This window comes from Maylandia zebra, linkage group LG7, assembly GCF_041146795.1.
Source record: "Maylandia zebra isolate NMK-2024a linkage group LG7, Mzebra_GT3a, whole genome shotgun sequence".
NCBI lineage: Eukaryota > Metazoa > Chordata > Actinopteri > Cichliformes > Cichlidae > Maylandia > Maylandia zebra.
This window is the reverse complement of record NC_135173.1, coordinates 27,245,401-27,262,202: the sequence shown is the minus strand read 5'-3', so window position 1 is coordinate 27,262,202 and position 16,802 is coordinate 27,245,401. Positions and strand designations below refer to the sequence as shown.

The following is a 16,802-nucleotide window of genomic DNA, read 5'->3' as shown; positions in this document are numbered from 1 at the left end:
AGTTGATAAAATGAATTAAAAATTTTGTATTGTTCGATACATATGCGTACCGAACCAAAAGCACTGTATCGAACGGTTCAATATCGATACGAGTATCGTTGCACCCCTAGTGGAAACCTCTGGCAAAGACGAGGCACGGCCAGCAGGTTTGGAAACCTCTGGCAGCTGCTGCTGGGGCATGGGAACCTGGGAGTGGATGCATTCAGCTAGCTCCAGAGCGTGAATCCCTTCCCTGACTTCATGCAGATGTTTAATAAAATCAATAAAGCCTTACTAATTTTGGTCCTGAAGCCAGTCATTTCATCAAGTTTGGGCTGCCGACACCGGCACCCACAGTTTCTGTGTTGCTGCAACATGTTTTGCGTTTAGATGGTACTGTAAGGTTGAAGTGCTTCGGTGGTATGCAAACTCCATTTTGCACAGTTTGCACAAAATCACGCTTTTATCAAGGCTTCCGTCGAGCAGTCTTTTGCAATGAAATTCGCCTCTGATCTATGGCAAGCCATTAAAATGCCGTTTAATTATTCTGAAAACAGAGTTTTTTCTGCCACTCAGATGGGGTGTTCAAGGCGCCAGTCTGTGGCGTAAAAAAATGGTGTTCTGTCGGGACAAACTGCGGGGTTTTTCAGCGTTTTGAATAATTAAACAGCGTTTTTTACGCCATTTCTTAACCAAATGGGTTAGAAAAGTGGCGATTTTTGGCTCTAATGGCTTGCCATACTGATCAGTCCTAGCGCTTTTTTCTGATTCTTCCATTTTTGAAGCCATGTGCATCAGTGTAATCGGTATACCAGGAAATCATGCATTGACAAAAGTTCCCCATTGCTTGGAATGCAAAGTGTGATTAAATGCGTTGATCTTTTTATGCTTTTTTTTTTTTTTCAAATTAATTAATCACAATTAACGTATTAAATTCCCACCCCTAATAATTATATAAATGAATCAGTTTGGCACCTGTCATTTAATAGTGATTTTATTCAATTGGAAATATGTAATTTTACTATGACATTTTATTAAGTGGGCAAATAGTGTTTCTTGTTTCTGACCTGTGTGTTATCAGTAATTTATACACTGATTATAATGAGAAAATGAAATAGACTACATACTCATGAGTGTTTTGTTGCATTTTGCTGAACAAGTTTTACCTAGCCATTGCAGTCTTGCAGCAGTAAACACATGTTTTTCTATCATTTTAATTGAAAACTAAATTAGTAAATAAAAAATTAAATGTAATGTTTCTAAATACCATGAAACAGGCTTACTGGGAGAAAATGGAAAAAAAAAACACCACTGGTTTTACAACAGCAGTAGTGAGTTGTGAGCAGCGTCTATCAGAATCAGAATCAGAATCAGAATACTTTATTGATCCCTGGGGGAAATTATTTTTTGTTACAGTGCTCCATTTTAAACCAACTATGTGTGCTGCTCTGCTCAAATGAGTTATACATGGAAAGCCAAGACGTGCATATCAGTGTACCAGCCTGCTGTCTGAAGGCATCAGTGAAACTAGACAGCTGGAGCAACACTCAGGGTTCTCCCCTCATTATTGTGGAAATGGAAATGTGCGTGGGTGTGCAACATATAGCTGTGTCAAGCCCGGGGAATCCTCTCTGGGAGAGCAGTATGTCTTTGATTTCACCTGTGGATTAGGAGTTCCTGATGGGAATGTTATGGCATTTTTCAGTTGTTGATGTGATTTTCTTTTATTACCTATGTGTGTGCGCTTGTGCGTGTGTTTGTGAAATAGAGAGAGAGAGAGAGAGAGAGAGAGAGAGAGAGAGAGAGAGAGCAAACGAGTGAGAGACAGTAACAGAGAGACAGAATGACACAAGCTGAAGGGCACAGTGGTTGAGAATGTTCATCCTTAATCCCAACTTTCAACCAGCCAGCTCAAAGCCAGCTCTCCAGCCCATATGAACTTTAAAGCATGTTGACTCTTCTCATGAAGTCATAATGCACATATGTTTGCACACACACAGACACACACTAACAAGATAAGAAAGTAGTGACTGAAACAGAGTAATACATAATATATAGATTCCTTCAGGGTAGACGAGGACAACAGAATGAAACCAATGAAAGCACAGGTGTGGATTTTTTGGGTGGGACACAACAACTCTGACCTGTGAAGCAGTTATGGGCTGTGCTACCTAATTAGTCAGTCAGACGTTTATTCTGGTCAGCGGCTCTTTCTCCACAGTTCTTGGTATCTTCAAATGTAGTGCTGCACCAATGGTACTGCAGCCTGCTCCTCCTGGAAACTGATGTGGTTGCCTAGAAACAATGGTTACAACCCGCCATCCTTTAAAAGCAGTAAATTAATTTCCACATTGTCTTAGAATTTTATTTTTCAGAAGAGCTGTCAAAAACCAAATTGTGAACCCAAAAACCGAAAAGTGCTCTGTATCTGTCAGTCTTTCTCTTACTGGCTGCCTTTCTGATTTAATTGTGTGTTTAGCATCACTTTTTTGTAAGTAGAATAAATTTAAAGGTGAATAAATTATTATATGGATCAACAGATGAGTACTTTCATCCTGGGAGTTAGTAAGACTGAGTCAGATAAGCAGCATTGAATACACTGTAGTGTTTTTTCTGGGTTAGAGTACGGTGGTACTGAATATAGTCTGTGCCCTGCAGCTGCCCTGCTGGTCTTGTCAAAGCCTTTTTATAGTGGCAGTCTTCTCAGCACCACAGCACAAATGTTTTCTGGAGCTCTTTATCCTAGAGGGGTAGGATTACACATGCAAAGTCACGTGTGCGCACTTAAACACAATAACACACACATATAATCACTTTTCTATAAAAATACTTTTCTTGTATTTTATGGTAGGAGGAATGTGTTTATTGTTATGTTTTTTGCATGTGTTTTATGATCGTGTAAAACAGACTGAGCAGAAATGACACACACTCTCAGGATGACATTAACTTTACTAATACACATGTCCAGCAATGACACACACACCAGCACGCGTGCCCCCTCCCTGGCCCTGTGAGTGTCACTCCGCTGTGTTTAGACACAGTATCGTTACAGCCTGTGCAGAGAGAAAAGCACACTGATGCTATAAGTGTGTCTGTGTGTGTTTGTTTGAAGTACTGCTTGCATGTTGCTGAGGAGACACTTCGGCTCTCAGACTGTCCAAGTCCTCATTGATGATCCCGTTTCATTTTGTCGTTTGTCTGTTTAAAAGTTTGTTCACCTTTCCTTCACTCTTTTGATTCGTCCATCTGTTGACTGGAACAGGACGAGGTCGACCAAGTATGACGGCCACCTTAAGCTCCTCCAGCGGCTTAGAGGTCCTCCTTTCCACTCTGCAGGTATGTGCTCCTGTATGTGACGTGTTGGTATAAAACACTGAAATAACAAATCAAAACAATTACTTAACTTCCATATTAGCTTTAATGTATGCTGAGCCCCTAATAGTCTGTTAGGGATATAAAAAAAAGGAGAAAAATAAAAGAAAAACTAAAATATGTTTTGCTTTGCCTCAGCTGATTTACTGAGAGGAATATCTGAGGTTTGCGAATATGTTTGGAATATTAACAAGATATGATTTTTGTACTTTGCGTGTGGTATATTTTGCAGGCTCGCATTGGGTAATTGCTGCATCAAACATGTATCAAATATACATCAAGCTCGATCCACATTCATATGCTGTATCATGTTCACATTATTTGGTTTGTGGTTGACACTGGATCCTTAAAAAGTTGAAGTTGGACATAAACTTGGGTCCTGCATCAGCATTAAACTAGGATCTTTAAATAAAAGACGTAACTGCAACACACTCATATGGAGCAGTGATGAAAACCTACCTATCTATCTATCTATCTATCTATCTATCTATCTATCTATCTATCTATCTATCTATCTATCTATCTATCTATCTATCTATCTATCTATCTATCTATCTATCTATCTATCTATCTATCTATCTATCTATCTATCTATCTGCTTGTTAAGGTATTGGTGAAAGGGACCGTGATGGTATGATACAAAACATCCCTGGGGTGCTACAGTTGGATACTGGGGGGTATAGGGGTGGAGAGATTGAAACAGCAGGTGGCATTACTGGCTGAACATCATTCTTTAAAAAGTGGCGGACTAACCTCACATTTTTAATGACAACACATTCTGACTACTGAGTCTGGGCAGTTCTTTCAAATAGTGTTTCATACCCACAGTCCTGAATTTACAGTTCAGTCAGTCTAAACCTAATCCCAGCATCTGAGAATGAACAGATTTCCTGAGTGTGGATGGACTGGCAGAAACCATTCTAACTGCAGATGAACCCTGAGTTGCTGAATCGGACTTAATAATACAATTCAAAGTACAGTTTTTAGTGACTGATCTTTATTAAGTGTTCCTCTGAAGGAACCTCAAAAGCCACGAAAGGTGGTCATATAGGATATCTCCTCTACAGAGAAAGTTTCTTTCAGCACTCCCCTATTAGCACAAAACAAACGAGGAAAGGAATATATTGGCTTTACATTGAACATATTCATGCAGCTCTTATCGATTTTTTGTTACTGCTAAAGGACACAAAGACAGACAATGTGAAAAATGAAGCGCACTACATGATTCAAAAGCTTGTAGAACAACCTTCAGCAGCATTATCCAGAAGCTATCCTTTTCTGTAGGACTTTATCAGTCTCTGTGATCACTGAGGAGGAATTTTGTTCCATTCTTCTTTACAGTGTTGCTTCGCTCATTCAGGCTTGCAAGCAGTCATTTATACGCAGCTCTCTGAAGGTCTCAACACAGCATTTCAGCCAGTTTCAGACAAAGTTTAGCTGTCTGACCGATGGCCTCTCCTTTGACTCTAGAATATTTTGGTACACAGAGGAGTTCATGTTAGACTCGGTGACTGCGCCGTTCTTGGGTCCTGTGGCTGTAAATCCAGCTTAAATCATCCCCCCTCCACCACCGTGCTGACAGCTGGTATGAGGTGTTTGTGCTGATATATCGTATTTGGTTTTCTCCAAACGTGGTGTTGTCCATGAACACCAAGCATCTCCAGTTTGGTTTGTCCAAAGGCATTGGCCTTCATACCTCAATTTGATTTTACTTTACAAATAGATTTAGAAGTCCATTTCACACTTACAACCAAATGAAGACCTAACTGTGCTGGGAAAGTAAAGACAAATCTTTAAAATGAATACTACTATTACTACCACTACTACTACTAATAATATTAACAGTACCATAGCACTTAATTTACAAAGCACTTTTAAAAACAACAACCGGGCTGACCGAAGTGAGCAGTTTTCTAAAACATCATAGGCCACAAAATGTACAGAATTACACAAAAAAATACAAGGCATGTAAGGAAAACAAAGTGATAAAAGTAAAGACGTAGGCTTTATCCTTTTAATTTAAATATATTTAATTAATCTCACTCGTCTTAACTTAAATGGTCTTATCTTTCTTTCTTTCTTTCTTTCTTTTAAAAAATTGCAGTAAGTTTCTCATCTCAGGCTAACAGGACACTTACTTGTTCTCTTTCTTTTAGGGGAAATGACATCGAGCTTTCCTTTTTTTTTATCAGGTGAAGCCTTTCTTTGTTATTTACTTAATTTTAAACGGTCATCACTCTCATAGAAACACTAAGAATGTTGTCCATTTTCTGGCTGAGTAGCTTTTCTACTCAGACTTTCTCCTTCTGTTTTGCCTTAGAGACGCACACTTCTCTCTTACATCGTCACCTCCAGATGAACCTGTTTCTTTGTATAGACAAATGGGGAGGGGTGGCTTTATGCAGATTATAGGCAGTATGTAGGATTTAAAATGACTGTGATTTATTAATATACGCACAGCAGTAAGAAAAAAACCGTGGCATAAATCTAACATGACTTTAATTGCAAACTCTTTTTTTGTAAGAAATTTCTCGTGCATTTATCAGCAAATGAGGCCCATTGTTTCAGAAGTCTTGTGGTTTGTTCAGGTTTCAGCTTTGCAAACCTATGTTACCTTCTGCAACCCTTCCTAACCTCCTTGCTCAGGGTTAACATTTATCATTGCTAATTGAGGCCTGTAAAGTTTTTTGCAGGTTCTCTTAGTATTGCATGCGCTGACCTTTGGGTGAAAATTTGCTGGGATGTCCACCTTTGGGAAAATTGTCAGCTGTCTTAAATGTTTTCCAGTTGTGAATAATAATAATAGCACTGTGGACTTCAAGTTGTTTGCAAATGAGCTCATAAAGGTTCCCAGATTATTGGGAATATTTATATTTTTTGTTACTGCCTGTTAAAGCAGCTCTTGCGGAATCAAACCTGTAGACATGATTATTCAATTTTGTGTTAGGGCAGTTTCTAAAAACTGTCAGATGAGAATCACAGTCTGAGGAACAGACATATTTAATTACTGTCACAGAATTTCCTCCCTTCTAAACATGTGAAACTTCAGAAGGGTAGAAATATTTCATGGGTAGACAGTCTGAGATACTGGCTCATTCAGTTCTCTACATCAGTGTAATGGGTCAACTTTGCTGTGAGTGCTCTTTTTTCACTGAGAGGGTGAAAAAAAAAATTAAAGCTCATTTAAAATTATGTATCTCAGTGTTAACTGAAAAGTCACACGTTTTCATATATGTCTGGACTATAAGACCTGAGCCAAGAAGCCACTGTCAGAAGCCTCATCATGGTTAGAATAGAACAGAATAATCCTTTAATTGTCCCAGAAGGGGAAATTTGGTTGTAACAGCAGCCAGAAAGAAAGGTTGAGTGCAGCACAAGCACCATTTTTATATGCAGGGTTTAAGTTACAAAAAAGTAAAGACAGCGCAAAAACAAAGCTCCCTCATCAAACATAGGGCCTTTTTTTAAAAAATAGCTTTCAGGCTGTCACCCACTTCAGACTGGAACATGTGGTTGCAGTGAAAAGTGGCAAGTTGCTTCAACTGGTTAAGTTGACATAACCTGTCTATCCTATTTAAGATGTTATTACCTTTGTGTAGCAATCTTTGCTCAACACAAGCCTGTACTATTTTATTACTTTTCACACTGAATAGCTAGAACTAAAGACCAATGCAATTTGAGAAAACTCCAGTCGAGTGGCGTGTAAAGAAACACAAATTTACGTATTTACCGACTACTACACAAGAAAAATCTCGAGTCTTTCTTGTATAGCCCAGTCTGTTCCACTGGAATACCAGATGAGATCAGTGAGTTTGCAGGAAAATAGATGAGCAGAAGCAGCAAGGCAAGATCAGACTCAAGATTATGAATTTTACAGGGTAATGTGGAGGATTAAACATGAGATGGCCTCCCACAAGACCTCAAAATATTTTTACCTTAAATTTGACCATGAGCTAAGGTTGTTCCAATGGTTCCTAGTCCCTAGGGAAAGATCCTGTTGCGGAAACAAGACTATAGTTTCTATTTGAACAGGCAGATTGCTGGCCATCTAAACAGCCTGTCTGGATGCAACACATTAAGTTATTTATATCTGGCATCAGATATTCATCAGCGGCCTCATTTGGACATTGGAGAAGGTTTCTTCATACAACGCACATTTTAACGAGGGAGATGTTTGGCCACCTTAAAAGATTTCTGTTGAAACGGCAGAATTTAATCAGCCAGATTGGGTAGTTGATAAGACCAGCAGACCTCTGCTCAGTCGGATCGTTTTGAAAATGTGGGATTAGAATCTCTGAGAAAATCCATCTGCATGTACATGTGGAGTAAATGTGACATAAGAAACATGTATATAAACTAATATCCTAGTGTCCATTAGTTTGGAAATATTGGACACATTTTATGTATATAAGGCCACGAGTCCGTCATGATTGGCTCCAGCTCCCCTGCAACGCTGATAAGGATAAAGGGAAGAGAGGTGTGTGTATAAAAGGTTTTTTTTAAATATGGTGTCATCCACTGGAACTGTTTGTGCTCCATTACATGAAAGGAGCTGAATTTAACAGGAAGTAGGAAAAAATGGAAAAGCCTAAAAATATTGCCAGTGTAATTAATATGAAGACATTTCACAGCCAGGATTTCAACAGGCTATAGAAACATTTCTTCACAGTAACATGTCAAGGTCAGTGCCACTTTCTGCCCTGTCTGCATATAAAGTCCTGAAGCAAGCTATGCTCACACTGTGTTCCAGGACGTGTCAATGCAGGATGCAGAATTTCCATGAAACACATCTACTTGTTCAAATTTTATTTGTGTCACACACACACACACACACACACACGGGGGTGAAATGCTTGTAGCTGTACAATGCCCGACCATTAAATGACAGAAGAAAAGTTTTACAATATTTACAATTTACTACAAAAATTTACAAATTAACTTAGGAATTTACAGTAAAGAACGTGCAAATAGCAGAAGAGATTATAAAGATAAGGATTATAAATTATAGGAATTATAGGATTTTAGGAAATGTGTGGTGGTGCGTGCGGTGACGTGTGTGAGAGTCCAGTCTTATAGTGACGTGTTTGGGAGAATCCAGTCCTACACCTGGTTCAGGCCCCGAATAGCCTGGGGGAAGAAGCTCCTCTTCATTCTCTCTGTTTTGGCCTTAAGGGAGCGGAAGCGCTTCCCAGACCTCAACAGTGAGAAGAGTCCATTGTTGGGATGGGAGAGGTCCATCATAATCTTCCTAGCTTTGGACTTGCACCGCTTGGTGTAGATGGACAGCAGGTCAGGGAGCTCTGATTGAATGATGCGTTCTGCCGAGCGCACCACCCTTTGCAGATCTCGTCTATCCTGCTTGGTGCTGTTCCCAAACCAGGTGCAGATGTTTGACGTCAGGACGCTCTCGATGGTGCAGGAGTAGAAGTTCTTGAGCGCCTTCAGTGGCAGATGGAAGTCTAAGTCTTCTGAGGAAGAAGAGACGCTGACGGGCTTTCTTAACCAGGGTGTTGATGTGACAGGACCATGACAGGTCCTGAGTGATGTGGACACCCAGGTATCGGAAACTGTCCACTCTCTCCACTGGTGTGCCACTGATGATGAGGGGTTTGTAATTCCTCGCCTGCTTTGTAGTGAAGTCCACGATCAGCTCCTTAGTCTTGCTGACGTTTAGGAGGAGGTTATTCTCCTGGCACCAGGTCTCCAGGTTCCTAATCTCCTCCAGGTAGGCCGTCTCGATGTTGTCGGAGATTGTTAGGTGTGGCTGTGTGCAGGCAGGAATAGGACCCAAGGTGCAGACTCCGGAGACAGACGTGAACTCAAAAAGGCTTTAATTTGGTACTCAAAAATATAACATAACTGAAAAAACTCTAAACAAACTTAAACCAGAGGACTGACAGAACACACAGCTAAGAAAACGGTAGATCGCGACACAGACACTAAGAAACACAGGGCTTAAATACACAGAGGGAGCAATCAGGAAATGAGTAACAGGAGGGAAACACAGCTGGGGCAAATCAGAACTGACGAGACCAAAGAAGCGTAAACTGAACACACTGAGAAAAGACGGAGACCTTCAAAGTAAAACAGGAAACACATAACACAGACTGAACAAAGACACAGACTCACATGCAGGCACTACAAAGGGAACAGAGACGTGGGAACAGGGCAGACACAAACACTGACTGAACACGGGGATATAGGAACTTAAGATACACATAGACGCGAACTAGACAAGGGGATGCAGGTGATAGGGGAGACAGGGCAACTAAAGAAGACAGAGACCTAAGCCATAAGACAGAACTCAAAGAAACCAAAAACTAGACAGTATAAATAATATCATAAACTCAAAAACCCTGGGTCGATGACCCAGGCATCCTAACACTACTACATTCACCGTGTTCCATCTGGTCATAATCAGCTGACTGTGCTCAACTTTGGGATTGCAGGCCTCAGTCCTGACAGCTGATGACATGAAGACAATTATAAGAGATTCACAAAACATGAGAATTTGCAAAACAAATTGCAATCATTCCACTTTCATATAAACACAAGCAAGAAAAATCAGCTTTGTTGAGTGATAAAATCATTCAACAAAAACAAGAATAACAATATGTAGTGACAGTCACTAAAAAAGTGCAAAAACCACAACCATTAGTAGCAGCTGGGTTGTTTGGATTGTATATGGAGTCCACATTCTGATTTAGATACTGTGTGTCATGCTTCTCTGAGGTTCATCACTAACTGTAAATTTCAGACACACCACAGTTATACTCTCAGGTGGGAGGGGCTGCTTTGGCCAGTCGGAGGAACTCTCATTTATACAGTTTTATATATAAGGCAATACTCAGATTGCTGCCTTTCTATATGTGTTCCCTGCTTGCAATGAAACATGCTGATCGTTATTCTCTTCGTCCGCAAGGTTACTTGTTGCTTTCGGTTCCATTTGCCCGAACTGAACTTGGCAAAAGAGCTTTTGTCCATTTAGCACCCTTTGCTTATAACGAGCTGCAGAACGACTGGAAAATGACTGAATTCATTTCATTAAGTGCTTTTGAATCTAAACTAAGAATCCTTGTGACCAATTCCATAACATGCAACTGTTTCAATAAGATTGTTTGTCATTTTAACTGAATTTTAGAATTTTTATTTAATTTTATCTTTATTTATTTATTTAATTAATTAATTAATTTTTCATTTATTTTAGAATGTCTGTTGTTGCTGCCTGTGTTTAATTGAGTAATTTTTGTAACTGTGAGACATTTGCTGCTGCCTATCTTAGGCAGGTCTCTGTTCAAAAATAGGTTTTTAATCTCAATGGGATCTTCCTGGTTAAATAAAAAAAAAGTAGGTTAGATGCATTCTAACTTTTTTATTCTTTTATTTTGTGGGTTTAAATGTCTTATATTCTCTCTCTCTCCCTCTCTCTCTCTGTGTGTGTGTGTGTGTGTGTGTGTGTGTGTGTGTGTGTGTGTGTGTGTGTGTGTGTGTGTGTGTGTTGTCTCTGCAGAATGTAGGGGATGTGGAGAGCACCTTAAATATCCTCAGTGTCTTGGATGAACTTCTGTCAGCTGGTAAGATCATCTTCTCACCATTTGGTTTCCATCCTTACGTAAAAAGTTGTTGTGCTATGGAAAATGCCAATAAACACACAAAGCCTTTAAAGGCACAGTCTGTTTTTCTAATTAATTATACTAAAAACTAAGTTACTAAGAACTCATAACTGTACTTAAATTCATGTGTAATTACATCTTCCAACAAGCAGATGCAATCTTTTGAACTTAGAATTCATCCGTTCACTTTTTTCCTCCATAAAGATGACATTTGACGACCTCCCCTGTACCTTTAAGATGAGTTTTGACTCCTCATTATATATATATCAATAAAAACACGACTTGATGATCATTAATAAAGTTTCCAGGTTTTTCCAAGGGTAGCTGCATAGTCAGAAACCTAGAAGCAGGTCTGAAATATGACAGAAACCTCTCAATTCAGAAAAGTTCTTCAAGCATTATTCCTACTAGCCTTTCAGGGAGTAAAGAGTTGAAAATACACAGGAGCGGGCAATGGTTTGAAGTCATCGTGCTGCCTCATCATCCTGAATAAAATAGCCGGGATGAACGTCACTGTTCCAACTAATTGCAATTTATGTACGAGGCTAGAGACCAGCTACAAATATAGTATACCAAGGGGGAAAGGAGAGGAGAACTCGTAGGCATTTGTGCTGGAGAGGCAAATTTTAATATGTGTCTGCACCTTTATGTCACAGTGTGGCAGAAGCAGACTGTGTGGATTGACAAAACGGACCCAAAACACAGATTCACAAAGTTTTAGATGAGTAAAAAAACACAAACAACCAACATATTGACAGCTGAGGTAAATAGTGGAGCCGCAACCCACACTCAGAGTGAAAGTCTATGCAGATAAATATCAGCCACAGTTGTTTGTCATACAGCGGCCACTGTAGCTAGGATCACACACTTTAATTGGGAGGTAGAAGAAAACAGAGCTCATTTGACTTCAGCTGGCATCTAGGGCTGGGTGTAGCATGTGCCAAATGAATGGATGACAGTAATCCTATTTTTAGTAATGCAGTTATGTAATGCGTTACTGTACTAAATTCTGTAAATACATTAAAATTAATATTATTTTGTTACTTGCGTTACTTGTTTTTTCAGATATATGCACCAGGAAGGATAGGAAGAAAACAGCATACACATGTATGCTGGGAAGACAAAAAATATAGAGTGGTTTATAGCTTTTGAGAAGTGGCAATATGGACATTAATTTTATTTGTATTGCATGAAAGGACATAAATGCAATGGTGAAATCCAAACAACATCCAAGACAGAAACAACTGCAGTATACTGCTAACAGAACTGTGGCTCTTAGACAGATTGCTAAGAAGCTAATCAACAACAAGTGATGTCAAAGCTGAGTGTATTCAGACCCCAGCCCAGCAGCCAGAGGCTGAACTTCTGCAGGTAACAAAGGCAATGATGTGTCTATATATAGACATATAATAGGATCAAATGTGGAAACTGGTTACAGCTGAGTACATAGATAGAAAAACAAATAAAATAGGGGAATCGCAAAAAAGGTAAATAAATAAAAGAAGGAAAAAAAAGAGATTTTATTATCAGATAAGTAATATTTTTCAGAATTAGAAGGTGAGGGCACTTGGAAGATATCTGTGGCTGTCACACCCCTCGTATTCTGAGGATGACTAAGGTTTAAGTCTTCATTTGGAGCAGTAATGTCCTTTGCAATAAATAGAAGTACTTGATGAATGCCCATTTGAATGCGGCTTGTAGCATCCTTTATATTTTTTCAAAATAGTAAAAAAAGGCACTATTTATATTTCAGTCCCTTTCAGCCAAGCACTAACCTCTGCTCTCTGTTCAGGTACAGATCGGCGCATCCACTATATGATCAAGAAAGGTGGTAGTGAGGCTCTGCTGACTGCACTGGTTAAATATGGCCACACTTTCAGTCCCAACTACACTATACTCATACCACTCCTGCACCTGCTAGCTAAAGTTGGACACAAAGGTGGGAATGAACAAAACAACATGTATTGTGATAACTCTTTCTAACTCTTAAAGTTTGTTTAGGAAAGGTGAGATGATCTACAAAAATAGCACAGTGGTTCCTGATTCACTGACAGCTATGTTTGTGTGTGAATAATGAAAGCTTCTCACAGAGATATATCTGTGCTTATTTGTCTGACCAACAATTTAAATCATACTGAAGGTCATTGTATGTTACAATGTACATGGTATGAAGGCATATTCATAACATACCTTCATACCGTGTACATTGTAATATACCCATAATAGACCCATTTTTGTACCTTCATACCTATAACAGACCCATTTCTGTAATATATCTATATACCTATATTATTGCTAATATGTATTTTGTAATATATTTATATCATGGCTAAAGCACTTCTGGATGGATGCAAACTGCATTTCGTTGCCTTGTACTGTGACATGTGCAATGACAATAAAGTTGAATTCTATTCTATTCTAATTCTATGTTGCAATATTAAAAAAAAGCAAAAGGTCTATAATGGAAATACAAAGCAAACTGCTAATACATTTAGGTAGCACTTAGTTATTATTAGCAAGTGCTTAATTCATCATTTACATGTCATTACTAGTCCTTAATATGTCATTTAGAAATGCAGATATGTTTAGCCATCTGCTAATGTTACACCATGTCAAGCGATCACTGCTTGGTGTAACTATGTAGAGCTATTAATGCTACTACATCACTGCTAGTAATAATCACAATTACACTCATGGTAATTTTCCAAAGATGGAAAAAAATCATATAACTTTAATATTTGAATGCTACTATTTTAAGTACTTTTTCATTGGGGTTGCTGTTATTTTTGGATGTTTTTGACTTCTTGCATTCTTAAAATTTTCATCACTTACTTTCACAATACTTACTGTCACCATGCGTATTCATTGCAATGTATATATATATATGTAGACCGTCGTATTGGTATGAAAGCAGAAGAGGCAGGTGCAGTGCTGCTGACTCTGAATCTGCTGAAACACAATGGCCAGCATGCCAGGAGAACTGCTGCCTGCCTCTGGGTGATCCAAGTCTTCTGTTCATCAGGTAAACAATATAGTTGTTTTTGTCACCAGCTTGGAGTTAAATTCATATCCTGGAGGCTTACCCTAAAAATAATCATAGCTGCTATTTCTCTAAATTCTAATCCAAACTTTACCCTTATCCTAAACCCTACCTTATACATTGTCATCCAGAGTACTTTATTATTGAATTCTTCATTAACAAGTAAAGCCTCCACCTTAATTTTAAGGGGAGAGTATTTCAGAAGCTTTACCTGTTGCTGTGTTTAAACTTATATGTTGATAATCTTAGTAACAGAGTTAAAGTCAGTTGTGTTGTCTTGACAGTTTCTACAGCAAACCTCATAGGAGAAAACCATGGACTGGATGTCATCTACCGCCTCATTCCTCAATACACAACCAAGCATCTGCATGCTATTAAGTAAGTATCCTAAGGGCTTTCTGCATTTTCCACTGATCAGTTTTACCATATAGATACAGTCAGGGCCATAGGCTTTTGAACAATTTTTCATCCAGAATCCAATAATGTTTTTGACACAATTTTTTTGTAATTTTGCTTTCTGCAGTACCGCAGTGGACTCTAAATTAAACAATCAAGGTGTGATTTAAGTGCAGACTTTCAGCATTAATTCAAGTGGTTTATAGAAATAGTTGATGAATTATAGCTAGCTGTTTATAATACCAGTTTTGGAAGCTAGGGATCGGAGTGCCAGGACCTCTCGATCCACTAACACTGAAGCCCTATGTCGACTCCTGCGGGTGGTGGGCCCACAGGCGGACGGACCCATGTTGCTTTTCTGGCCCGGCCACCAGATGCTCACCAGACATTCACTCGAGACACTACCCTGGGCCTGGTGCGCTGGACCCTTGAATTGTTCTGGATGAACATTTTTGCAGCACATGATTGGCTGAAGTTCAGAATTCATGGACTCCCTTGGGACGCTCAGCTAGACTTTAACTGTAGATGCTTTCAGTTGCAGCTTGTTTGGGGATCTCTCTGACTACAGTACTGTCTTCAATACTGAAAAGCATGACTGAGATGAGGTTGCTGACATGGAAGAATATCCTATTTTTTTGCCTTGAGAAACCTTTGGGTGAGAACTGCGATAATAAATAAAGCCAATGACAACTATGATAGGCTATATTTGGATAAATAGTTCAAGTAATGGTTTTATTAAATCCTTCGAATTAAAGTCTGAACTTCAATACAATGTGACGGCATCAAGAACCAAACTTATAAAATTGTGTCACTGTCTACTGACCACTCATAGTTCTTTAAACTACAAGCCACATTTAACCATATATGAGAATATTTAACTGCCCCCCATTGATCCATCCATTTTCTTAATCGCCTGTTCAGTTAAGGGTTGCAGTGGGACCAGTAGCCTGTCCCAGCTCTCACTGGGTGACAGGCAGGGTGGTGGTCACCCATACGGAAAAGAAATAGTAAAAACTTATATGTGATTACTCATGAAAGTGGCCACTTTCGCATTACTTTCATACATTGTTTTAGTAAGTATCCAAAACATACACGTTTCATTATATAATTTTTCAAGGGATCTTATATCTGTTTTCACACTTATATGCTTTTCATACAAGTTTCACACAAGACAGATACAAACTTTATAAGATTTATATATATCTTTTCCATATGGGCAGAGAAACTGAGATTTTGTTATAGTCCAGGTATAGTACACTGTCACGGAGAAGTGTATTTAGGCTTTAAAGATATTATCTCCCCCCTGCTTGTAATGCAACATCTGCATGCAGTAATACAACTTCTGCATGTGTGTCTATTTCCAGTTTTAAAGCAGCAAAGCATGAAATGGACATGGTGGACCGGCCTGTCTATTACATGTTTTCCTGTTTCCTGTAATACTGGGTTGGAGATTCCTGCTGGACCCACGTACTCGGTTTAAAAATTCATGGGGATATGACTTTTTGGGCAAGGTTGTGGATTTTTCTTCCACTGCCTTTACTCTGTAAACTCCACTGATTCATTTAAAAAACAGCTGAAGGCATACTGACAACCTTTAGGTAAATTGTTGTTTTATGTTTTTTTTTTTTGTTCATTCTTATGATATATTTTATTTCTGGTTTTATTGTAAAGTATATTGTGATTTTTACCTGTAAAAAGTGTTTATAAATGCATTTTACTTACTTACTTGACCTCAGTGTAGCATTTGACACCACAGACCACAAAATGTTAACACAGTGATTACAAAATGTGTTAGCCATTAAAGTTACTGCCCTGCAGTGGTTTGAATCATAGCTCGCTAATATCATTAACTCTAATTTGTTCGTGTAAATGGAGAGTCAAACACTAAGCACTGTTATAGAGTACCACAGGGTTCTGTTTTTGGACCAATTCTGTTTAAATTATACAGGCATAATACATTAGGCAGTATTGGTAGAAGCCATAACATACAGTGCATTCTCATTGCTATGCAGATGATACCTAGCTTTATCGATCCATGAAGCCAGATGACATACACCGATTAGTTAAACTGCATGAATGTCTTAAAGACATACAGACCTGGATGAACTCTAATGCCTTGTTTCTAAATTCAGATTAAATTGACTTTCTTGTACCATTTTACAAACACGATTCTTACTCTAGATGGCATTACCTTGACCTCCAGTAACACTTGGAGCCATTTTTGACTAAATGTCCTTCAATGCATATATTAAAACAACCACATCTGTGTTATTAGCACAGTTATATTTAATATCTTAGTTACCGGTATATCTAAGGCAGTATTCAGGGTCAACTAATCCAGCCCTAACTATATGCTTTATCAAAAAGAAAAGTTTTCGGGTTAATCTTAAAGAATAGAAAGT

At 38.7% G+C, this 16,802-nt stretch overlaps 1 protein-coding gene across 2 annotated transcripts in view; it reads left to right on the top strand.

The window, feature by feature from the left end:
• agbl1 (AGBL carboxypeptidase 1) overlaps nt 1-16,802 on the top strand; it is an 82,077-nt gene that overhangs the window by 6,994 nt on the left and 58,281 nt on the right. For both annotated transcript variants that reach the window (XM_024803047.2, XM_024803046.2), the window contains exons 2-6: nt 3,242-3,315; nt 10,862-10,925; nt 12,757-12,903; nt 13,855-13,986; nt 14,289-14,382. In XM_024803047.2, coding sequence (XP_024658815.2) covers nt 3,242-3,315; nt 10,862-10,925; nt 12,757-12,903; nt 13,855-13,986; nt 14,289-14,382 — 511 coding nt within the window. The remainder of the gene's footprint in view (nt 1-3,241; nt 3,316-10,861; nt 10,926-12,756; nt 12,904-13,854; nt 13,987-14,288; nt 14,383-16,802) is intronic.